Consider the following 24,598-nt stretch of genomic DNA (forward strand, 5'->3'; position numbering starts at 1 on the left):
CAACAGGCACCAGATTTAATCGATTTAATTAGTGATGTGACACTGAGCATGAGTTAGTGGTGTGGGCAGAGCTCCTCTGGGGGTTTGCATAATCTTCTAGTTGTGAATTTGTGAATCACACTACTTTCAGTTTCTGCTCATTACTTAGTTAAAGGGAAGCCACTCTTCCAACTCTTCCTCCCAATGACCCTCCTCCCCCTCCACACTGGTCCTGCAGCGATTTAGGTGGGCTCCATTTTATCTATGCTCATTTCAAGCTCAGTATTTTTATTCCTGGACTCTACTAGGTAACTTTAAATAATCCTTATTTATCTTATTCCTGCTGCAGACTCGATTCATCCGTTTTATGAAACTTCCATTTGAGGCCATTCACTCCCTAAACTGTCTTTATGACATCATAAAGACCCAAGAGCAGAAAAAAAGGTCTGAAACAGAGCAGTCTGAAGCTTGCATATGTGAAACCCTGTTTAATATGAACATCCACCATCACCAGCCACTTCATTAGGTCCACCTGTTTGTTAACTTAATTATCTAATCAGCCAATCGCAGCAGTAACTCAGGTTATCTAGACGTCCAGACATGTTCAAACTAAGCATCAGAATGAAGAAAAAAGGAGATTAAGTGACTTTGAACTTGCAGACGGGCTGATCTGAGTATTGTTGCGGACCACGTTCATCCCTCTATGAGCACAGTGTACCCATTTTCTGATGGTTACTTCCAGCAGGATAGCACACCATGTCCCAAAGCTCCAATCATCTCAAACTGGTTTTTGAACCTGTTGAAGAAACCAGTTTGAACAGTCCCCAGATCTCAATCCAGTAGAACGTGGGATGAGACGGGAGATTTTACATCCTGGATGCGCAGCTGACAAATCTGCAGCCGCTATGTGATGCTGAGCAACGCTTCCAGCATCTCGTTGAATCTGTGCCACACGTAATCAGATTCAAAGACGGCTTTTAACTGATTTCAGTCACAACTGGGAGCATCATTAACTTTGTAAAGAGATTTTTTTCCCCCTCAGTTCACATAATTGCATACAACAGGTAGTTTTTTTTTTAAAAACCCAAACAAAGCTCTATTCTGTGATTCTTATCAGCCGGCTTCCCCTGTGCTTGTGCGCGCTTTTTTTTCCTCCCCAAGGAAAACAAACACACCCATCCACATTCCAACTGCTGCTTTTAACAGTCTTACAGAGGTGGCCTTGTACACAAGTCAGCATCTCCACTGTGTGTGTGAGAGAAAGTTTAGATCAATCGCATAGCAACCTACAGCGGCCACCCCGACGTGTCTTTATCATGCATTAACCTTTATGATGACACAGCGTCCACGTGCAAGTCCAAAAATCACAAGACCTCTCAGACAGGCTTGTTAACCCGTGCTGTAATCACATGGCATTTCAACTGCAGAGGACATTTTAATGAAGTGATGTTCTGCAGACTTGCTCAACACTTGAGGAGCTCTGAGCTGTGCTGGCTAACTCTAACTTCATGATGTAAGAACAGCAATTACTCAATTCCAGAAACCGGTTGCTGACGGCACTCAACATGCTCGGACAGTGAGCGTCTTTGTTCCCTGCAGCGGGACACCTCGTAGATGAGCGATGGGTTCAAATCAAACAACGACGTCCGCTCCTCTAATGGGGCTTCGTGTACACCAAATGTCTTTGTTCCAACAAATATGTCAGAATTTAATTATTTGTTTTACCTGAAATTAAAGCTTGTGGGTGTTTTCCCACTAATATTTTCCACACTCATTCAGATCTACCCCGAAATAGCAGATATATCACATAATGTTCTTTTGATTGTATTGTGCCGAGAACCGAGGCCCCTCCAAAAGCATATAACCTGCCTGTAAAGGCTTATCAGGCGCTTCACCCAGCACAACCAATGGTCTTCCTGCATCTGGTTGAGGTCCAACACTCTTTTGAAGCAAGCCAACTTTCTGTCAGACGGGATGTTTATGTTTCCAAGTTTAGCTAGCTTGGCACCGTGTCAGCACTGCACAACTTTTCCTGACAGAAGATGCCCCTGGGGCAAGGCCTGTTGAAAGACTATTGTTCCCTGGTCCAGCTGAAGCTACTGACAGGTAGCTTCAGTACTCTGAAATCACTGGTTTTTTCTCCTTTAGACTGTGGCTAATCTGCACTGCTGGTTGGGTGTGATTTGCTCCAGAAGAGAAAGTGGTCCATTTCCCCCTCATAAACCTCCGCTTCAGTGCGGCGTCATTTATAGATCTTCTATAACAACAAGCATATGAGTAGGAAGTGTGTGTGTGTGTGTGTGTGTGTGCGCGCGCGCGCGCACACAGACAGGAAGCTTGTTCATGCCCACACTTAGATAACTGCTGAGTCTAGCTTTAACTGTTGAAGCTTTAGCCTTTTTCTGAACCAAACTTATCATATCTGCTGTGTCAGATTTGATTTATTAATAATTCTTCATGTCTGACAGTTCTTGTAATGCAGTAATGTCAAAGAGACTGGGCAAGTATCACTGTTTTCTTCTTTGCATTGTAAAAAAACAGAACCAGTTTATACGTGAATGCCTACACAGTTTCTCCTGAAACTCTCAGTAATAGGTCTGAGATGATGTCATGTATACTAACATTTTTTATTTTACAAAGGTGGATGAAGTTGTCAGATTCTTTACTAAGTATAATGTTCTACAAGTTCCGCATGAACAGCAAATTGTAGATAAAGGGACGTGCCACTCAAAGAATCCTGAATCTGAATCTGTGGAAGAATCGTGCAACAAAAAAGATGGTTGTGGAAGTGGAACTTCCAGTGGAAAGAGGCTTTTCAACGCTTTATCCTTACTAGGAGTAACCTCTGAATCTCTCCTCTGTGCTGAGTGGTTTCTGTCATATTTCGGGCCTGCTTATACGACAGGGTGTTTATCAGAAGTTAGAGAGGATGGTCTCTGCCACGCGACTACCCCTGGAAAAACCCTGAAACTGTTCTTTGTTGATATCTACAAGGTGTCAAAACTAGTCATTAAAGGTACAGAAGAAGTGAGCTTGATAAAGCCTTGTTTTGGGGAAAACTTTTTAAGCTATTTTTTAGCACTTTTCATGGCGTTTTCATTTCCCAGTAACCACTTTAGTTAGAATAAATGCCCCGAGGTGTTTCAGGGTGACTACCAAGAGGCGAAACTTGCTTGATTTTGATCAGTTTAGAGCAGTCCCAAAGATAGCGAAATCTACTGTCAGCTAGTGCCGGGGTTGAACTGGAGATAGCACGACAAAGTGAACCGGAGGACGAAAGTGGACTACATGTTATGTATTATTCTGTGACTTTATAAGTCAGCTTCAAAAGTGTGACTGAAAGGAAATAACAGGAGGAAACTGTAACCTTCCCAACTGAGTCTATGTCAGCACAGTCAGTCTTTAGCTAGCTTAGTTCTAATTCTGTGGATGTTTTTCTAGCTCATTTTAAGCTCATGTCCACACTGCAAAGGATAAACTGGTAAACAAATATTTTTCTCCCAGTTTTGACCCTCAAACTTGATTAAAACTGTGTTTCTAGCCTCCTGAAATTGACAGCAGAAGCTGTGCTTTAAGCTGCTGCTGTGTTGGAAGCCTGTAGGTGTTACGGACACGTCTGTAGACCCACGTCTACGCGTTTCAGCCTTAGTGTACACACAGCTGGGGGGGGGGGGTCAAAATATGTAGAACAACCAGTAATGTGCACTAGGCACGGTTAAAATGCTCAGAAAATGTTATCAGAGGAATGAAGTTAGAAGGACACTTTCATGAGAAAAAGTACAATTTGTTGGAGTAAAGACAAAGAGGTTTGAATGCCATGTCTTCAGATTTTGATTGCATAGATGCAGTTTTTACATCTTAATAACCATTAAAGTAGAGTTTAAGTAAATTTAGTCAAAGTTATTTTCAATAATAACCTTAACTTTGAATAATGATTCAAAATAGTTGCTCAAATATACAACGAAGAACAGAGTAAATGAAAAATCCTCCTGATGTGGAGAACGAAGAAGTCGAAATCAAGTGTCAAAAACAACGTCCGCTGTCATCTGTGCTAATCGTCTGGGCTCGTTTTTACTCCGATCTTTGATGATTTATTATTTTGGCTTTCTTTGTTGCAAACTCTGCTTTCATTACTCTTCCTGTGTCGGCCAATCAGCACTTCACCTGCATGCATCATCATCATCATCAGGTATCAGACTGGATAAAAGTGCATCCTTGTATCTTCGCTGTTTTTGTCCAAAGCTGAAAAGCCATGCACACAAACATCATCTAACTCGCACGAGCCGGATGGTCTTTACTGCAGAACTCAGATGAAGTGCGTTAAACAAGAAAAGAAAGAACAAACAAACAAAAAACAACCTAAATGTTAAATCTTAGAAGCCGCTGCGTTTTATTCAAAGTGAGAGCCCACTCTCCAGAGATGATGCAGAGATGCAAAGACAGGGTGGGCATGGAGGAAGTGTACCTTGAAAACACTGGCCACAAAGCTGCAGCTAGCAACCAACTGAATCACTGTGACTGAAATGTTTTTGCAGCCCACTCTTGCACTTCATCGCCAAGAATTATACTTCTTCTCTGTAAATCTTTTACAATTACTTAAATATGTCTTTCAATCAAGAGGGAAGAACACACACACACACACACACACACACACACACACACACACACACACACACACACATTTACCTTAAAAAAACCCAATCTGAATCTGAGATCCAAAGTTGTAAATCTAACCGGGTGCAGCTGTTACCTTTGTAGTAAACAACACAACACAGCCTCAGGCCACAGCTCCACTTTTAGCCGCTCTGTGGCCAAAGAGGTCAGAAGCTAAACGTTTCCATGTCCATGAAAATGAAAGGAATTCCTTTTTTTGACCTGACGCTTGTCCTGAAATGAAACCCGTTCTTCCTGCTACCACCCCGCATTAGCAAACATGACCGAGCAGGCAAAGCTCGCCATCACTTTCCGTTATACAGTGACATTAATTCTACATCGACATGCTGTGTTTTGATACTAGCACAGCTCTTCCTTCCTGTTCTTATCAGTGTTATGTGGTACATCATCAAACTCTGTGGTATGTCATTCAGCGGTCTGTCTAAACGTATTAGGGACACGCTGTATTATTATTGCAGGTCGAGACAAGTTGCAGGACGCAACAAGCTAAACCAGCTGACTGTTGCAAGGCTGCAGGACAAACGAGTACGGCTCTACATCAGAGAAAAGAGCTTCTTTTGAATCTAGAGCTACATTAACAAACACACAAACACACACTTTGAGCACTGGCAGGAAGTAGCATGGCGAAATCAAAGAGTGAAAATCCCCTGTGCACCCTTCGTGTGTGATGAAGGAAGTCACTCAGTCTTTTCAATCGTTTTAGGGCACTGTTAATTTTTTCTTTGAGTTTCCATGGTTTAATAAAATGCAGAACATGCGTGAAGCGAGTGCCATCGCTCGACTTCTTTATGATCTAACTTACTGTAAACCAAGAGTCTCGACTTCAAGATACTGAGCAGAAGGCTGCAGTCCAGTATACATGATGGTACAAGCTAATTAACATGCTGTTGAGAGTAAAATGGGAGCACTGGTTTGAAATCCCATTTCTGGCTAAATGATGACAATAGACTTTGATGTACACCAACTCCAGTGTAAGTTTTTTAACTCATATGCTACTGACCCCGTCTTCCTGCCTTTTCAGTGCTTATTAGCTAGCGCTGTGGAGGGCTTCCTTGCTGAAAACAGCAGCTACTCGGGTTGTTGTGAAACTAAACTTGTGGTTCTGAAATACCAACACATATAGCTTCAAGACGCTAAAACACCGAGGCAAAAGGGACCACAAGCTAACGCCATAATTCACTCAGAAAATGATTATTCAATCGAACAGAAAAATATGTAACAGGTACAACTTTATGAGCAATTAAATAAATTGTCAAGTCCTCATATTTATTAAAAGATCAGCGCTTCTTGTTTGGTGCTACCTTCAAAATTTTCCCTTGACCAGGACCTTAATCCAGGAGGAGGATGAATCCTAATGATCAGCTAGTTCCTTAACCTTTCTTTCTGTGCTGACATCAGCACAAAATGCACACACAAATCCAGAGAATCTAATGAAGCTGACTGTTTCATATTAATTGTAATGACCACTTAAGAGTCTGTGCACTACTGGAAAGCTGCTGGTGTTTGCTTTAAATATCACTAAAGCAATAACTGCCGTGTCTGGAAGATGAAACCACAGAGGAAGTGGCTCAAGATTGACTTCCTCTTATGAAATTGGAGTGCTGGATACAGTAAAATTAAGACTAATGTGTGCTATGTGAGCACAAAAAAAAAAAAAGAAGAAGAAAAAACTCACTGTGATTGGCTGAGTGCTGAAGCGAATCTTTCTACTGGGTGGCGGAGGCTCCTCTTCCTCCGGAAGGCCTGGGATTTCTGAGCAGCTGGACTCTGGCTGATATGCCTCCTCGTTGTCTTCATCTTCCTCATCGTCCAGCTGGCTTCCCCCAGAGTCTTCCTCCCCAAGCCCGCTGTATGCGCTGATATCTATCAGATCTCCCTCAGAGTAATCCTCCTTCCTTGAACCATCCTCGTCATTCTCATCTTCTTTGGCCCTCTCCTCAGAGTCCTCTTCTTTTTCCTCCGATGAAGGAGAGGAAGACGGAGGCTCTTTCTCTCCATTTTCCAGCGAGGCGTGAACCTCAGCTTGCACCAGCCTGCCCGCGGCCTCAGATCCCACAGCGGCACTGTCCTGATCGCCAGACTGTGGCTGCAGCCCAGAGGCTTCCACTGTACTCGAACCCTTGGCCTCAGTTGCTGCCGGCTCTGGTTTGGCCTCCGATGAAGAAGAGATGGAAGTGACAGTCACTGAGGAAGAGGAGGAATAGGAGGAGTTGGAGAGCTGGTCCCCCGACAGTCCAAATGCATCCTTCTCTTCATTCGTCGCTGGTCCCTCCAAGTTCCTTTCTAGAGAACCCGTTTCTTCAGGTAGCTCTGCTGCCTTGTTACTTATAACTCCTGCTTTTACCTCATCTTTCTCTTCCTTATCTGCAGGTATCACCTTTGTCTGGAAGAAAAGCACAGGGAGATCATGTAGTAGTGCAATCAATTAATTGCTTAATTGCAAAGATTCAAGTTTTTGAGAACATCCTTTTCACCTTCCTCTCTGCTGCTTCCACTTTGGGTGGAGGTTTGGGTTTTGGTGCCAAAGCAGGGGCTGACCGACGCTGAGGGAGGTAGAGATTGTTTTGCAGATCACCCTTTTCAAACGCGGCGCTGAGTTGGCTCACAGTGGGACTGACGGCCTCGCCTGGCCCGACTAAAGCTGCAGTAGAGGGAATAGAAGGAGGGGTGGGAACAGGGGGATCATCTAGCCGGTCCAGGGCTTCGGTGGACCCATTAAAGCGAGCCACGACATCTAGACGGCTGCCCTGGAAGCCCGATGCCCGCTCTTTCTTCAGCAAGATGCGGTTAGTGGCAGCTTGCTTCTCCTGAAGGACGCACAAATAACCAGTCAGTTAAAGATTATAAGCGAGCTATGTCAACTAAATGATAAAAAATAACAACACAAGTGTAACATCTGACCTGCAGAGTCCGCTGCTCAAAGATCCTCCTGGTCTCCTGGAGCTTGGACAAGCCCACAGATGAGCCACTGCCCTCCCTGCCAACTTTAGAGTCAAAACGGTTGACCCTTTCAGAGACCGTGCCCCCAAGTTTCAGCAGGGCGCTGTGGTCGACGTTCTCATTGAGGCTGGATACCCTCGGCAGGGACAGTTTCACTGCCTGTTCCTTACCTACCAATGACAGAAAATAAACAAGTTGTAAAAAAACGAAATTGTCCTTTAAGGGAAGTACAGGCTAACAACACTGCAGTTCACCAGAGCAGGTGGTTTTATCATTAATGAATTTTGGCTACACGAAGTATCACAGCATGGATATCATCAACACATTTGTCTGTGTTCATAACCCAGTTTCTATGCCTGCTACTATCAATAAACACGGTCTCAAGTGTTGGTGGTCAAATTTAGCCGCGTTAGCAGGAGCTTAATAATATATGTTAGCATTGTAATTGGTTAAAAACAAAATCTGAACTCACTTCAAAACCATAATCTTGTAAAAAGAATACGCACATGATATGAAAAATAAGGATACTGGTCACAAAAGACAGGCTAACGGCTAAAGGCTAGTTAGCTAGTTCCTAGCTAGCAACCTTACTAGCTTATCCATGTTAAAAAAAAGGCTTATTCTGTCTTTCGTGCAGTACTAGTGCAAGTGCTAAGGTTGCAAATACTAGGTGGAAAAATACAGAAGCTACAGTGTTTTTACATTTAAGAAAAAATCTTTTGAGGATATGAAAATGAGGATCTTTTTATTAACGTATTTGGATGCTCAGTTCCACTCTGACAGGAGGCAGAGGAGAACTAAATCATCACAGCAAAAAATGCTTTGAGTGTGACGACTAATGGTCTCCATGCCCATATGGAAAAAATATATATAAATATTATAAAGTTTATATCTGTCTTGTGTGAAACTTGTATGCTTTTCATACAAGAGTGAAAACAGATATAAGATCCACTGAAAAATTATATAAATGAAACTTGTATGTTTTCAATACTTACTAAAATAATATATGAAAGTAATGAGAAAGTGGCCACTTTCATGAGTAAATCATATAAGCCTTATATGATTCACTATATGAAGTAGGCCACATCTTATGCAAGTCTTTTATACGTTTTTACTATTTCTTTTCCATATGGGTGACTTTATTTTCAGAGCACTTCTCAAGCATTTGTTGTTTCCAGGTTACAAAAAACCCATCTTTTGATCACAATGCAGATACTTAAAGCCCCACCCTCTCTGACTGTGTTTGACTGGTGAGAGGTAAAAAGACTTGTTGAGCACAGCACTCAATACACACACACCATGACTAGCCATGCTAACATTTGAAGCTGACTTATCAGATAATTTGTTTTTAAAGATTTCTAGATCAAATATAGTAAACCTGCTTCTCTTTGTGAACGCTGAAGAATTTAAAATTTTACTGTCTTTCGATGGCCGACACCTGAGCATTAGAGGATATTTGTGGTTCTAGTTGTAACCCTCTTGTATATTTCCAACACATCACTCACATTACTGTCTATCAACTTTCCATTGGTAGTCATTCAATCCCGTCTTATATTTCACATTAGCTAACTTGATACTCGGCCTCTTCATTTCACCATTTGTTACTTGGCCTGTTATTGTCAGAAGTCAGAAAAGGAATCATTGTCATTTCAAGTATTGGGTTTATCTTTTTGGCATAATATATTCTAAGTTTGGTCTCTGAGAGCCACACTTGCTGAAGTATTCTTCTGATCAACACTTGACACAAAACCTCCACATCAGCGCTGGTATAGTAGCAGAAGCGGTCGAGACAGAAAGCAAATACATCAACACATTGCAGAATTTTTTTCAGATGTTTTTTTCCAAAACTATTGCCGCATCTCTCTCTGTATAACTTGTAATTATACAGAGAGTGACATCGAGGGATACACTCGATGTCACTTATGTACTATGAATCAATCTTCATTAGTACCAATGTAATTTTGTCGGTACCCTAAAACAGCGGTCCCCAACCTTTTTTTTGCGCCACGGACCGGTTTATGTCCGACAATATTTTCTCTGACCGGCCTTTAAGGTGTCACGGATAAATACAACAAAATAAAACCAGTACCGGTAGATTTATTCATAACACACGGGAAAAGACCCAGGGAAACTGAGTTAACGATTAAAAATGATAAAAAAAATAACGATAAAACCCGATAAAAACCCTGAAAACCATAAATTTCACACCTGAGCCTCAACTCTCGCAGCCCGGTACCACATGACTCACAGACCAATACCGGTCCGCGGCCCGGGGGTTGGGGACTGCAGCCCTAAAAGGTACTGAATTCGGTAACCGACCCTACAAGTTGCTACATTCTTTGATTCTACAGGGTTCTGTGAAAAGGCTAGTTACCAATCATTTTGGCTCCATCCTCTTCATCGCCAGGAGATTGCATCTGCATGAACATGTTCTTGATACGGTGAACGTTTGAGCCGTATTTCCGGCCCCTCCCAGTAGGCCGGGGCAGAGGAGCGGGTTTTGAGGCAGGGTCAGCGCCTCCATTGGCGGCATTGTTGAGGTGGTCTGTGGCCTTCTTCAGCGCCGCAAGACCTGCCTCGTAGGCGTTGCGGTGGGGAGACGGACTTCGCAGATTAGAGCTCCCGTTGCTCCCACCGGAGGCCCCGTTGCCTCCCGTGGCCGACGGAGGCTCAGTCTTCATCATGTTTGGCGAGTCAAATGTCCCGTGGTGAATAGCAGGTTGGCAGGAATGAGGGGGGCAGCATCCTGGAGCTGTCTAACATTCACCTCCTGTATAAAACAGAAATAGATCAATGAGCCGTGCACACGGGACACGTCTGTGCATCTGTTTAAACATTTTGAAGAATATGAGCCAAATGAAATTTACATGTTGGATTTTTCAAAGCTTTAACCAGCAAATTGCTGTGCAACTAAGGCAAACATGCAGATAGGAACCACAGATGTTCACAGTGAACAGCTGAAACCACCCAGCAGGCCTTCATTTTGTTTCACTGAAGTAATACTTTAGCCCTAAATCCCAAACAGTCAGTGGTGCCAGCTTCTCAAGGGTAACTATGCTAGTTTACTCAGGACCTCTTGGCTGTATGCTGTTGCTCAGACAAGGTTTTTGATACATACAATTAGGTTGCCAATGATTGTGATTAATAATCAAAGATTCTTTAACGAACACATTTATTTGTGCCACCTGTAAGAGCCAGCTGGGAGAATGATAACCGAGTATACATAAGCTGAAGATGAGCAAACTTGGCATTAAACAACATCACAATCGCCCCTCTGTGTACACCCACACGGCACTGCCGCAGCCGTCAATATAATCCAATTAAAACAATGACGCAGTGTGACACCCTCCCCGCCGTGCGTGTCTTTATATTGCTGCTCCTTATGCCAAACTTGCTTTGTGATAGACTTGCCACATGAATACATAGCACGAATACAGAACACCCCTGTGGTCCCAAGATATCGCAGTGTTTTCTCGTGATAGCCATCTCATTTACTGGTTGAGAGCAACTGTGGATTGTAGTGTCAGATCTTTGCAATGGGGATTCCTGATGTTTTCATCAGGCTTGATTGACTATGAAAAAAATGATGTAGTATAACAGAGACAGCAATTAGAATAGAATGAATTATAGAAAGAGTAATGGGGTTTCTTGATAATCTGCCAATGACATGCTAAACTAAAAAAAATAACGACAACTTTGATTTGATTATATTTTTCTTTGATAGTTGCCTGACTTTTTATGATTTAAGGTCACGGCAGTAGTTTTGAGTGCACCAAATTTAACAGATCAAACTAAATTAGGAAAGTTACATTAGCTTAGCTTAACTCGGGTAGACAGCTAACCTTGTACAATCCAAAACAAACAATTACTGCTAGCATCTCTAGCTCCTACATTACGCAACCCCTCACATGCTACCATTGGCAACATTGCACAACCCTGCCAAAGCACAAGTTCCCAAAAAAACAACAACTACTACTAATGACCACTTGAAATTGGCTTAAAAAAAAAAAGAAAAAAAAAAGGTGATTCAATCTCCACAGATTCCAATGCTAAAATGTCCAACTTTACAATATTAAGAAGTGAACCTGGTACAGGAGGTTTGGATTCATAGTCTTCCTCCTCATAACAAATGTATAATGTATGGTTTTTTATACATCTGTTACGCCCTAGAAGGTGCTAAAGAGTGCAGCTGCTGCTGAGTCTACATACACAGCTGATAGCTTAGTGCTACGCCACAGTTCTAATTATTACCATCACTGATTTGAACGTCTCTAACACTTCTGAAGCATCGATCCATTCTGGAGTGCTTTTGGGTTTTTTTGGACTTATCTGACAAATATTATGGCTTGTGTGTGGTACAGCCTGCCCAAGGAATGTGTGCTTCAGCTTTTGTATTTTAGTAGTCTGTTGTTTTGCACTAATTAGTATCTAAGCCTCTCATCTAAATATGCTAACTTCTGGCTGAAAGAAATGAACACGGCAGAGACCAAAACTAACATTAACATTAACTAACATTAAAGCCTTAAAATGTAAAATCAGAACCAACCACTGCATCCATCTTTTACATACAGTCTATGGTTACCAATTTGTAGCAGTCTTCTCTGTTACATCTTCATAAATAGTGCTATGGGGTTTTGTGCAAATACATTTCTTAGCTAGCAGAAGTAGCATCAAGGTGATAAGATGGGTGATTCCCCTTCTTTAGTACTTCAATAATCTACCCCTGATGAAAAATAAATAAATAAATTTGTAATTTTAAGGATTATCTAATGGAACGTGGACACAGCCAGAGACACGTCTAATTTTTCCAGCAGACTGTGGGATTCGTGTGAAAATTCACAGCTGATGTGTGAAGATTCATACTGTCATTTATGTTAAACTGTCACAATGTTACCTCTACTTTAACTTACCATTGCTCAATGCAAAGAAGCGCAACAGTTCATTTTACTGCGAGCAGCATTTACTTATACTTTGCCTCTTTGAGTTTCAAGTATAAAACCTGAATGAGAATTTCCACTAAGGATTGTACCAAACGGACCCCGAATGAGGATAGCCCACAATACAGGAGCCCGCGATTTCATGGGCAACTGAGGGTGTGTTTAATTTGTCTTCCACAACTTGAATTTACAAGGTCACCACAAACTGCCCGAACTAAATCGCTACATTTTCCATTTCCTTAGCATGCCACTCACGCCAACATTTCCCATAATACATCAGGTAGCAACTCTCTACTCAACAGACTAAGAAATCTTTACAGCTCAGTAGCAAGAACTAGCAGATGTTTTCCTTTTGCTTCATGATAAACTAGAACTTAATGAAAATGGATGTTCCTCAGCGGTTTGTGCTTAACGTTTAAACATTTCCAACTCCATGTTTTTATTGTTGGAACTTCTGGAATAGCTTTTTAGCAAGTTGTTCTAAGACAGCTTCATTCTGATTGGCTGCCCCTCATAAACAGAAGGTCTGGACTGGCTTGACCTCTGTGCTCACAACCAAAGCTGTGTGCCTGAGATGCCGTATTAGGAATAGCTGGTGTAGCTGACATCACAGAGGCCCAAAGGTAAGAGAAAAAGATTGAAACAGAATATTTGCAGAAGCCTGAAGACTGAGATACTGACTCACTGAGATTCATAGTGCACGTTTGACGTTCCAACGTTTGCTGTTGCACATAAAACTCCACTCATTCCCACTTGCAGCTACTTACAAATCCTTTGCAGCAACATGATCGGTGCTGAAGGAACCCCGAGCAGGTTGGATCATGTAGCTGTTTAGCTTTCCGTGACGGTGCTAACAAACCTAATGTTGATGGAGATGAAACGTTTTTAGAGATGTGAAACTAATTAAACTACCAAAGGCAGCACTTTATATTACCGCCCACGGCTTTAGCTACGTGGAATTTCAATGCATTTATTTTGAAATCATTATATTTACCTACAAACACTAGAATAAGGTCATGTTTTTACAGGAAAGAACAAATAATTAAACTAAGTAATTTTAAAGTAATGTGTAACTAGGTATACGTAATGCATGATCAGTTTTAAGTATTGCATACTTTGTGTATTTTACAGGAAAGAAGATAAATTTACATTGTAAGTAAATGTAAGTAGTGAGTAGTTACCTGGCAAACAAACAGTATTATGGACTGGCTTAAAGTGTTATCCAGTGAGGTCAATATGTACCTATCCGACGCCTCCTATGAGGATCTAATGATTTCTTACTCAGACACGAGGGTAATCTAAATATCTTTGGATGCTAGAGTATGGGTCACATGTCTGAACTTTTGCCATCTTTGCCTGCAGGAAGTCCTTATATGGAGAAAACCAGTAATTAAAAAGAAATTATCAGACAAAACAATGATGAATTCTACTTGTAAACATAGCTGAAAGGCAGTCTGGGTAATAAGAAGCAGTGTTTATAGTACAGTCTGGCCTCACACTTACTCCAGATGGCACTGCCGGCCACGGGCGGACAAACAGACACACACACACACACAGTGCAACAACAGTCTTGTGACACTGTCTTGCTAAATACTCAATTCTCACATACTGATCATGTGAAGTCAAGTGAGCAAATTGAATGTAAAGCCAATAACTTTCACACAAGCCCAACAAAATTCACACACACACACACACACACACACACACACACACACACACACACACAAACAGCTTTTATAGTTCTTGGCTCGTTTCCTGATATTGTTCAAATGAAGCTCGCACTCTGATTGAGAAACAGCATGACAAACACACAAACCCCCAAAACGCACAACACCAGCAAACAGGCTCCAACTCTAGTCTCCAGCGTGACGTGGGCAGGCCTTTGCGCCTCTTCATTCGTTGGTGTGTAGCCACCAGTTAAAAGAAACGTAACTAAATCCAGCACAAGTATGGTGAAGCACATCTTTCGAAGAACAACTCAATCCGCCTCCTGCCTGCCTCTCATCCCTCGCGGTTTGGGGTTGCTTCCTGCCATTCAGTGTAGAGTCTAACTACCAGCTGGGCTCCGGTTTTCCTGTTCAAGAACACACATGGTTTCACACGCAGCAGTGTCTTTTTCAGTTTATTATAACCAGCTGGTCTCACTCTCGAAACATCAGGGTCACTGATTTGCTTCAGCTCTTACTGACTTCTCTAATCTCTAACTAGATAACAGGATATTGCTTTCACCTGTACTCACAGACAGGGCTCCCATCCTCCACTCACAGACAAGTACGGCAATACAATCCAAAAAATAAAAACAATGCACCAGAACCACTGCCTGCACCAGTCACCCTAAGCATATGGAGGCAAGCATCTATTGACTTGTAATCTATTTATGGGAGGTCCCTGAACGCCTCCTCCCATCACTAAATACAGGCTACATCACACGCACAGCCTTCCCTGTGTTTTTCTAAGTGTTTGGGTGGTTAGTATGGCACAAGTGACCTTGTCTCATGATATACTGTAAAACCGAGGAGTGCTCAGTTCACTGTAACCGCTCACATCTGTCTGTGTGTCACAGTCTCTGCAGCAGCTCAGCTACATAATGCTTGAAACTGGCACGATAATACACTGGCCGTTCAGACTCGAGCATTAAAGTCCTTATGCCCTGCGTGCGTCACGCACACAGTGTCCAACAGAAGCCACATTATGGTAAACACAATGAGTCCATCTATTCACACGACAATCGCTGCATCGGGCCTCGGCTAGTGCAAAGGTTCATTCTGGCAGACAGTCTGCCTGCGTGCTCCTCCTGCTGCTGCTGCCACTATTGGCAAGCTCGAGAGAGGCTTTGTTGGCATAGCGACATATGCTGCACGCACCAAACTCCTATTCGAAAACGGCTCCTTTTTGGTGGAGCTTCTTTTCTAGCAAACACATCATTCGCCGAATACGACTGAATATGTACTGTTAGTAAGCGCACACTTTTCAACAAATCGGCGTCCGTGCAGCACACACAGCAGCGTTTATCTCACACTAATCTCAACTATTGTTTGCGGGTCGCGTGCCGTGGTCCTGCTCCCCGCACGTCAATACCAATACGCTGTAGCAGCAGGCGACGAGCACTATGCTCGCACGTTATCATTGAGTGTAATTTGAAATAAAAAGGTTTGATTAATTAGTCTGGCGCCGAATCCGACAGAGTACCCCGAGGAATCCGAGGAAGTTTCAAATGGACTGATAAAAAGGTGGGTAACCCTGCTGGCAGTGAATCGAATGTAAAATCTCACGTTTTTGTAAAGGACTTTGGCGTGGCGTTCTCTAAGGATAAGCATGAGCAGTGGAATAGGGTGTTCCCGCGTGTCTTTTCCTGCTGTGTTTCAGCACGGCCGTTATAACCCGGTTGATACGATGAAGGCGCAGAGCTGTGGCGGTATCGGACGGTTTCACTGGCCGGTTCCGGGACCCAGAGGCAGCCGGTACGCAGGCCCCGCTCAGCGTCTGCTGCGCCGCGTCGCTTCCTTCCTGCAGCCTCTCTCCTCTCCCGCAGACACACGGCAGCTTTTTTAACGCGGGTAAAACGACGGCACGAACTGACCCGTGTGCTAACCTTCAGCCATACCTTGTATTCCAGCTTGATGAAGCTGCCCGGTGCTCGTTAGGACCCGCGGTGAACACTGTCCATTGTCCTTCTGTTGCTGCCGATTCCTCCTGCGAAGCAAAGCAGACTGAGTGCCTGCCTCCTCTCTGCTCCTCCTTCTCCTCCCCCCTCACATCATCTGTTTTCCTCCGTCCCTCTCTCTCTCTCTCTGTCTCCTCCTCACCCCTACTCCTCTTCCTTATCCTCCCCTCTTCTCCCCCTATATTCTTCCTCAACCCGTTTCCTGCTCGTTCACACCTTTATCTGTTCACACTCCGTCCACACACACACACACACACACACACACACACACACACCCTTCTCCCTCATCAGTCGTCTTTCATCAGGTGTGGTTGCACACTGATGAATTCATTTAGTTAAACGAAACAAGCAGCAACTACCTCATCTTATATAAAGCGATTCCTGCCGGCCTCCGTTGGTTAGTTGCCCCCCCCCCCCCTTTTTAGTGGGGGTTGTTCTTTTTTGTTTTCTGTGGTTGGATGACTTTTACAAGCTGTTCGGTAGAAACAGATCAGCAAGAGTTCCTCTTCAGATACAGTAGAGCTTCAGCGACCTCTGCTGGCAGAAGCTGTCACTGCCAAACGCAAGGTGCAGTTACGCCACCGCTGCAGCAGCTGTACTGTAGAGAAGACGCTGTGTTTGCACTCATTTACAGTACTTTTACTGTACTTTTACAGTGATTTTACTGCTTTTTATTTACAGTGTTATTGCATTTTCAGTTACAGTACCTTACAGTACTTTTTTACTAACATCATTGTAATTCTGTACTTTCATTTACCTTTATAGTTTTAATTTACAGTATTTTTACATTTTTTTTAGTGATGCTTTTATGGGTGTATTTTCATTTACAGTGAATGATTTTCATTTACAGTACTTTCATTTTTGTTCTTTTGCTGTGTTTACAATACTTTTGATATACTTTTATACATAAGGCAAGTCTGAGGAAGGGAGCATAAGTCAGTCAGTGTTTTGTTCTATAATGTGATGGAAATGATTTTTTTTTATTTAAACAACTTATAAAATGTAAAATAATAAAAATCAGATAAAAACAGGTGGTTACTATAACTGTCACTGTGGAGTAAAAAGTATGCCATATCTCTCAAATCCAGTCAAATAAATAGCGGAAACTGAAAATATCCACATACCTTAAGTACCACAAAATTATGCTTCAAATGAATACGAGCACAGCACCACAGCCCACCTGCTGTTTAAAACTTTCTGTTTACAAGCAGGAACCAATCAGAATAAAGACGATTCAACGGGAGAGACACTTGTTTCAGGCAGAACTGAGAGGCCGCACCACGACCCACTTTCACATAAACGAGGATTATTGTGTGGATGCCCTCAAAGGCATCCACACTATTGAGTTCCTGTTTCTCTTTAAACTTTATTCTTCAAGTTGCTCCCCCGTTTTTCGGCACTTAACTACTCCCTCAGTTTTCAGCCGATTTTCTCGGTTCAAACTCTAAACTGTTCTGCTCTTTCTGCTAATTCCAGCTATGACTTTTGGTGTTTATTACTATTATACTTTTTAAAATATTACACTTTTTTCCTTTAATTTGTCCCATTGAAATGAATGGAAAACTTCCACAATTCTGCTAAAACTTGCTTGTTTTTGAAACGTAACTACTTCCTCATACTTTCACCCAGAAACTCCATTCAAACTTTAAAATGTTCTCAGATTATTGGGCTATTGCTGTGTGATTCGGCTTTTTCAGATCTTCTACCGTTTTAATTTTATACCTCTTTAAGTTTTCAGTTCCAAAATTGTGATTTTTCAGAAAATACATGCGTTGCTATGGTTGCTATGCAATTAACTCAGAGTGTGTGCTGGTCTGTTCTGAAGTTTCTCTTCATGTCCGAACAACTTCTTGCTACTCGCTCAATTTTCACTCAACCCCCACAAATTATACATCAAAATGTAGGTATTTTTGCTGGCTTTCAGACAATGTCACTATCTTTATTGTGAGATTTACCGTTTTTTCGCAATTTGCCTCGAAGTGACACAAGGTCTGTTAACTCCCCATTCAAAGTCTATGGGGAGGTTTTGAAATTCAGAGCTGAAATTCTGTAACAGGAGGCATTTTCAAATCGCCATATCTCCTTAATAAAGCAAAGTTAGGACATGAGGCTTGTGCCAATATATCTTCAGACACTGCTGACACTCACAGTGGAAGCAGTTTTTACAATTATCATACCGTTGAGCAATGAATTACGTTTGTTTGAGGGTTGGAAATCTGTCCTCCTCTCAGTTTTCAAACTCCGAAAATGAAGCCGCTTTTTTCTCGTCATATCTCTCCACGGAGGTACAAAGAGCAATGAAAATCGCAGTCAAAGTACACCAAAGTCCGCTGATTCATCCAGATCCAGTACAAGAATTATGCCGCTAGCCCTCCTAGTTTTTGAGTTACACGACGTTTTGTAACTCCAAAAAACGGCGTTTTTCGCCTCTCACCGCCATCTAATTCTGACTCCTCAAGTCTCTGTGTTTTAGACACCTGCCCCCTTTCCAGGTGGCGCAATCAGTAATGACACGGCTCTGCAGCTCAAAGGTCGTGGGTTCAATCCCACCTTGGTCCACATATTTTTTTTTTCACTACAAATGAGTAGTGCAAAACATACTATGTCTGCAACATCACAGTATATCTGTTATGTTATAGTATTACTACTAAGTCACAGTATTTCTGCCAATTCGTAGTATTCGTACTAAATCATACTACTCGTGCCAAATCATAGTATTCAAATCAAAATATAGTATTTGTACCAAAGCACTGTATTTGCACGAAGTATAGTATTTCTGCCAAATCATAGAATTACTGCAATTTCATAGTAATTTTGAGGAATCCCTTTTGTTATAGTATTACTTCTAAGTCATAGTATTTCTGCTTTGTCATAGTATTTGTACTGAAACATAGTATTTCTGCCAAATCATAGTATTACTGCTATTTCATAGTATTTGAGTGAAATTACAGTGTTTCTGCAAAAACATTGGTTGGTATTGGTTTTAGTTACCTTTAGCGTATGTGCTAGTTAGCGATAGCTATGGCAGCCCAGTTATTTTATTGTTTTGGGCTTGTTCCTGCTTTGTTTATTCCCCCTGCAAATTTATGTGAATTTGTACACTGTAATATCGCTGTATTACGTAATGGCTAAGTAGGAGGCTGACTGTTACTAAGTGCATCAGTGTACATAGGTCATCTCTTGTGTTGGAGTGCCCTCTTGTGGCGCCTTTTGGGTAGTGCCTTAGTAAACGTGAACACTGCAAAGAAGTGGTATCAGACTGGTTTGTAGTGGAGGAATTTGTTGCCAGTTTCTTTCATCTTTAATCCGTATTCATGTTGTAATGTAGTAACTTTTGTGGCACAAATACCACAATATGGCAGAAATACTATGTTTTGGCACAAATACTTTGATTTGGTATACTTTAGCTTCTTCACCCCTTTTCAGCAAAATTGTCATTTTTTTCACCCCATTTTAGCAGTTTTTCTAATATGGACCTCAGATTCTTCTTAACGCTCCATGGCAGAAATACAGACAAGTACACAGCCTGATGAAGCAGACAGAGGCAGTACCTCTGATTGGTGAATTTGAGCAGAACCAGGTTGTTCTGCCTCTTTTCAGCAGAAATTCTGCTCATTCACCTCTTTTCAGCGCAACGTTCTGCTTCTTTCCCTCTTTTCTGCAGAAATTCTGCTGATTTACTTCTTTTCTGCAAAATTTTCAGCCTTTTCACCTCTTATCAGCACAAGTCTCAGCAGCTTCTGCTGATTTCAGCAGAATTGTCAGTCTGTCCACCTCTTCTTTGTGAGAATGAGTTTGGGTTAGTGAGATGAATAGCTGCCTTGAGCCTGGCCAGGCCAGGTTCAAATCCAGCTCAGGGTGCCATTTTTTTTTTTTTTCACCACCATACAACTTTTTGCAACTTTTCATCTTTTTCAGCTTTTCAGCAGACAGCTTCAGCGTTAAGGCATCCACACAGCATTTTCGCAGGAAATGCAAATTTTTCTAGTTCTGAACTGTGAGTCATGCAAAGCTACTTTAGTGCACAGTTTAAAATTTGGAGCTGAAAATGTGCTCAGCAGTTCTGCCTTTAACTACAGCCTGCTTACCTTCCATGCATGGCCTGTGCTTCTGATTTGCGGTTTGATTTTTTCCAGTCCAATAAAAACACAATCTTTTTTTAACACAAGTGACTAAAAGTGCTCAGAATATTTAAATCCATGAGGTGTTTCCTTGTAAAGGAAACGGTTTTGTAGAAAGCTGTTAAAAGCAGACGTTCCCTGATGCCATGATCTTTTAACATGGGAGTTCACCACCTTCAAGTGGTCACAGTAAGGAGCTGCATCGTTGAACATATTCATAGATAATAACCTGAACTTGACTTTATTAAATCAGAAAAGACCCAAACATGCTTATTGCTATCCGATAAAGTTATCACACATTGTCACTAGCAGGTTATTTAAAAAGATAGATCATCATCACTGATGTTTCCCAATATGCAGAGAATCAACTTTACAACCAACCATCAGTAAGGTCCCTGTAAAGGAAAACACACGTGAAACCCAGCAGGTTCTTGCTCTAGCTCCATCCGCAAAGGTGAAAACATGCACGATGGCACCTGCGGGAATCCACGTCTGCACCGTTGTCGTCCACAGAGCGGTCGATGGCTGGACGTCAGCGAGCTGTAATGGATAAACGCTGCCAGAGGAGGGCAGCAGCCTTTTTCTGATGATAGTAACCTGTCAGAACGTGCATCACTTTTTATAAGCACACATTTTTTTCACCAAGATAGTAAAGATAGTTCGAGCCAAACGATCAGACAGAGCGAGTAGATTCACTCCTACTCACACTTAGTTTCACCCTAATTTGTCCTTCAGTCACACGCGTGAATTTAGGATTTCATGCTATAGATCACGCACTCATTTTGCATTTTAGGTTTATTTGTTGTTCTATCCAACCTTGTATTGATCACAGTGAGTTCTGTTGAAGTTTTATTATAAGCCCGGCGCTGGCACGGCTGGCAGCCTTAAACCAATTTCCCTCGGGATGAATAAAGTATAATCAATCAATCAATCAATCATATATAGCACTTTATAAACATGTGCACTAAACAATCGCCCTTTTGAGTCCTGCTGTTCGTGGGAGAAGTATCGAGTTTTTACTTTGGTTAACTTTCAAAGTTTCTGCTACTTTTCATTTTATTAAACCTGTCCAAGTGTTTAGTTTCTAACAGCCCACTGAATCTGTGATGTTTCACACTGATGTTAATTTTTATATATGTTTTATACATGTAGCCCTCAGAGGAGGTTCATGGATCCTGTGAAGGAGGCCAGGGTGAGCTCGAGGCAGGTGGGATATGTTAAAGGTCAGCAATCCAGCATTTCCCTAAAAGTCTCGTCACATGCAGGTAGTTCCTCCAAAGAACTGGATTTAACATTTACTCATAATCCTGCGGTCATGATAAGTGAGATTGTGATACTAAATGGAGACACTAGACACCTTACAAGTTATAATCAGCCTATTAATGTTCATGGCTTCATTATTTGCACCATACTGACAGGATGAGGAGAGAAAGAATACCTGCTGATGTGAGACTGTCCAAGCAGTCTGATGTTGCTTTGACAGCTTTTATCAGCAGTCCGTGAGTCTGCAGCCATCCTCCTGGGTCAGAATATACAAGTAAATTGTTTTCTTCTACTAGTTTTGCTTTGTACACGACAGAAAACTATCAGCATGGAAAAGGCCAGAATGAGAAGCCAACAACTGTCCATTGAGTGGCTGTGCAGCCTACACAGGCATGGTTGTTTATTCCTCTGGTTTCCAAGCTAACAATTAGGGTCCCACAAAACTGTTGCCAGATACATCCAAAAGGTTATAAAACTGCAACAGCAGCGTGCTGCAGTTATCTAAAGCCTGGCTTATGTGTGTCTTTACTGGGTAATTTTGCCACATGTAACAGAAACCATTTATGGTGGTTTCTGCTGCTGACCAACTCATACAGCCGAGATCTGACAAAGGACCACAAAAGGAGATGGATAATGATGCCCCACTGATGAACAGAACATGCTGACGAGTCAGAGAGCGTGTTTATTCACAGAATAGAAAACAATTAGTAATGAAGCCATCAAAGAAAGGACCAGCACCTCCTCCTATGAGAGGTTGTGTAACATAGCATCTATCCCAGAAGCTGCAAAGCCTGTGGCACAGATTGCATTGAATCTGTGCAGAACACATAAAATTCACCAGTCAGACACAGAACAGGCTGACCTGCTATGGTCCTGATCTTAATGCAACTCAACACACGCAGAGCTGAAACCCTTTTAAAAGGTTAAAAACAAAACAAAAACCCTTCCCATCACTTTCCCACAGCTGAAACATAAAAACAAAATGAGCAACACACTCAGTCGTACCAGGTGAAAGTTCTTTAATTCACTTGTTGAGCCATCCAAACATGTCAAACACAGATTATAGATAGAAGTAGGCACAAACAGAGGAGTACGCCTCACAGTGTAGTTTGTAGAATAACCCCACGGCGCTGGGTTCATGGGTTATTCAGCAGCCACGGCCAGTTCAGCTCTTCCAAACGAAAATCTGTGAAAACTTCCAGGAAATGGAAACTCTTGTTTCAAACATCTCACTATCAAATTTTTTTAAACAGGGATCTAAAACTCTAACATAATGTGAAGTCTCCCTAGCAAAAACATCTCCCACTCTATCCAGAAATCTATTCACATACCACTCAAACCACCTCTGGCTCCTCCATCTCTCCCAAGGCCCCCCCCCTTTTCATTCTTCCACCCCGCCCCCCCAATCATGTTGACTCCACCCACTCCTCTTCCCTTCCACCAGCGCGGTTCAGGGGTTCAGCTGTTGACGGTGTGCCCTGACCAGGTTTCATGTTTGGTCCCAGGTTTGAGATGGGTTATGGTCACCTCCACGGCCTGGATCTTCTCGAGTTTAGGAGGGATGGAGCACACCTTGTAGCTCACTTCATCGCCTTCCACCGGCACATACTCGCCCTCGATGCTGTAGGAGACAGAGAGAGAGGGGGGTTCAAACCCAGCTAGATTTTACAGACACGCTAAACTCATGCGTCTCCTTTTAGCCTCCTGGGTGTTGGATTAGCTGTAGATAGAATCGAATACAGTTTTCTGCTCACTGTTGATTTGGGGGAAACAGAAGGAAAGGATATAATTAAAGAAGATGAACCAGTGACACAGCTCAGTCTCATCAGCAGAGGTTTGCTGAAGTACTTTTACCTAACAGAGTATTTTTCAAGTAGAGACAAATGATCACTCTGCCACTCAAGTGGCCATTTGACTCCATTCACCCAGTTTGTGCCTCTCATGTTCTGCTTTAACAAGTTAGCCACAGAACAAAGACGTCAAATTTTCCCAAAAAGGCATACCTCTCTCTTATTTAAAAACAAACGATAAACCAGAAGATGAGACACTTCCTGTTGAAGAGGACATGAACAATAATAAGAAACAGTATTATTATAACACAGCTCTCGGGCTTTCTTTTGGATATTAGTGTAAGGTCAATGAATGAGATTCTTGAGTAGTTCCAAGGAAGTGTCGGTAAATCACCAGCGATGATTCCTCGTGTGGTTTCGTTTTCATATCCGTCTATGTGCACGACTCATCGCTCATCTAATTATCCAACAAACCCAGCAGCATCAAACTTCACAAATCTGGATACTTTTGTGACAAACACTGTTTAGACATGATGAGTGTGGGCTCACAGTGCAGACATGCTGCACACACAGAGACCACAAAGACACGCTAACATGATCTATAAAAGGCTTATTTTTCAGATTTTGCAGGAATGCAATACATTACATTGTCTCCACTGTGTGATCTTTTGTTTTTTGATTACTGTCCTATTGGTACAGGCCCATCTTAGTTTTATTTGATCAAATACTGCAGCTCACAAACACGTTTGGCTGCTTTAACAAGTCTGTTTCCTCGCCAACCGGCCTCAATCAGTCCCACCCCCCACCTGGTCCCACGACACCAACGCCCTGGTAAAGGAGGCCCAGCAGCAGCTGCACTTTCTGTCCTGAGGGAGAATAACTTGGACTGAAAGTTGCTGCTGGCCTTCTACCGCTCCTCAGTGGAGAGCGTGCTCTCCTGCTGCCTGGGTGTTTGGTATGCAGGGGCCACTACTGAGAACAGGAATGCTGTGCAGAGGGTAAATAACACCACCTCCAAAAAATCATTGCCTGCCCTCTGCCACCCCTGGAGGCCTTCGCCAGATCCTCCTGTTGCAGGAAAACCAGGGCCATCACAGGTGACCTCTTGCACGCCATTCACCACCTGTTTGACCTGCTGCCCTCTGGTCGGCGTCTCAGCTTCACTAACAACTTGAGCCATTTGGACTGTCAACAAGCTCTGCCCCACCCCCCTGCCCACACCACCCCTGC

General features: G+C 42.4%; 2 protein-coding genes across 2 annotated transcripts in view; both read right to left on the reverse strand.

Annotated features, from left to right (window-relative positions):
* The window catches only part of LOC116309431 (neurabin-2-like), a 36,432-nt gene extending 19,903 nt beyond the window's left edge, over window positions 1-16,529 (reverse strand). Inside the window, exons 1-5 of the mRNA XM_031726022.2 lie at window positions 16,135-16,529; window positions 9,968-10,363; window positions 7,555-7,763; window positions 7,128-7,460; window positions 6,329-7,036 (exon numbers count right to left, since the gene is read on the reverse strand). Coding sequence (XP_031581882.2) covers window positions 6,329-7,036; window positions 7,128-7,460; window positions 7,555-7,763; window positions 9,968-10,277 — 1,560 coding nt within the window. The 5' untranslated portion in view covers window positions 10,278-10,363; window positions 16,135-16,529. The remainder of the gene's footprint in view (window positions 1-6,328; window positions 7,037-7,127; window positions 7,461-7,554; window positions 7,764-9,967; window positions 10,364-16,134) is intronic.
* A 6,051-nt stretch (window positions 16,530-22,580) lies between these two features.
* carhsp1 (calcium regulated heat stable protein 1) overlaps window positions 22,581-24,598 on the reverse strand; it is a 30,315-nt gene continuing 28,297 nt past the window's right edge. The window contains exon 5 of the mRNA XM_031726019.2: window positions 22,581-23,199. Coding sequence (XP_031581879.2) covers window positions 23,037-23,199 — 163 coding nt within the window. The 3' untranslated portion in view covers window positions 22,581-23,036. The remainder of the gene's footprint in view (window positions 23,200-24,598) is intronic.

The sequence above is a fragment of the Oreochromis aureus genome, linkage group 4 (assembly GCF_013358895.1).
Source record: "Oreochromis aureus strain Israel breed Guangdong linkage group 4, ZZ_aureus, whole genome shotgun sequence".
In the NCBI taxonomy this organism is placed as follows: Eukaryota; Metazoa; Chordata; class Actinopteri; order Cichliformes; family Cichlidae; genus Oreochromis; species Oreochromis aureus.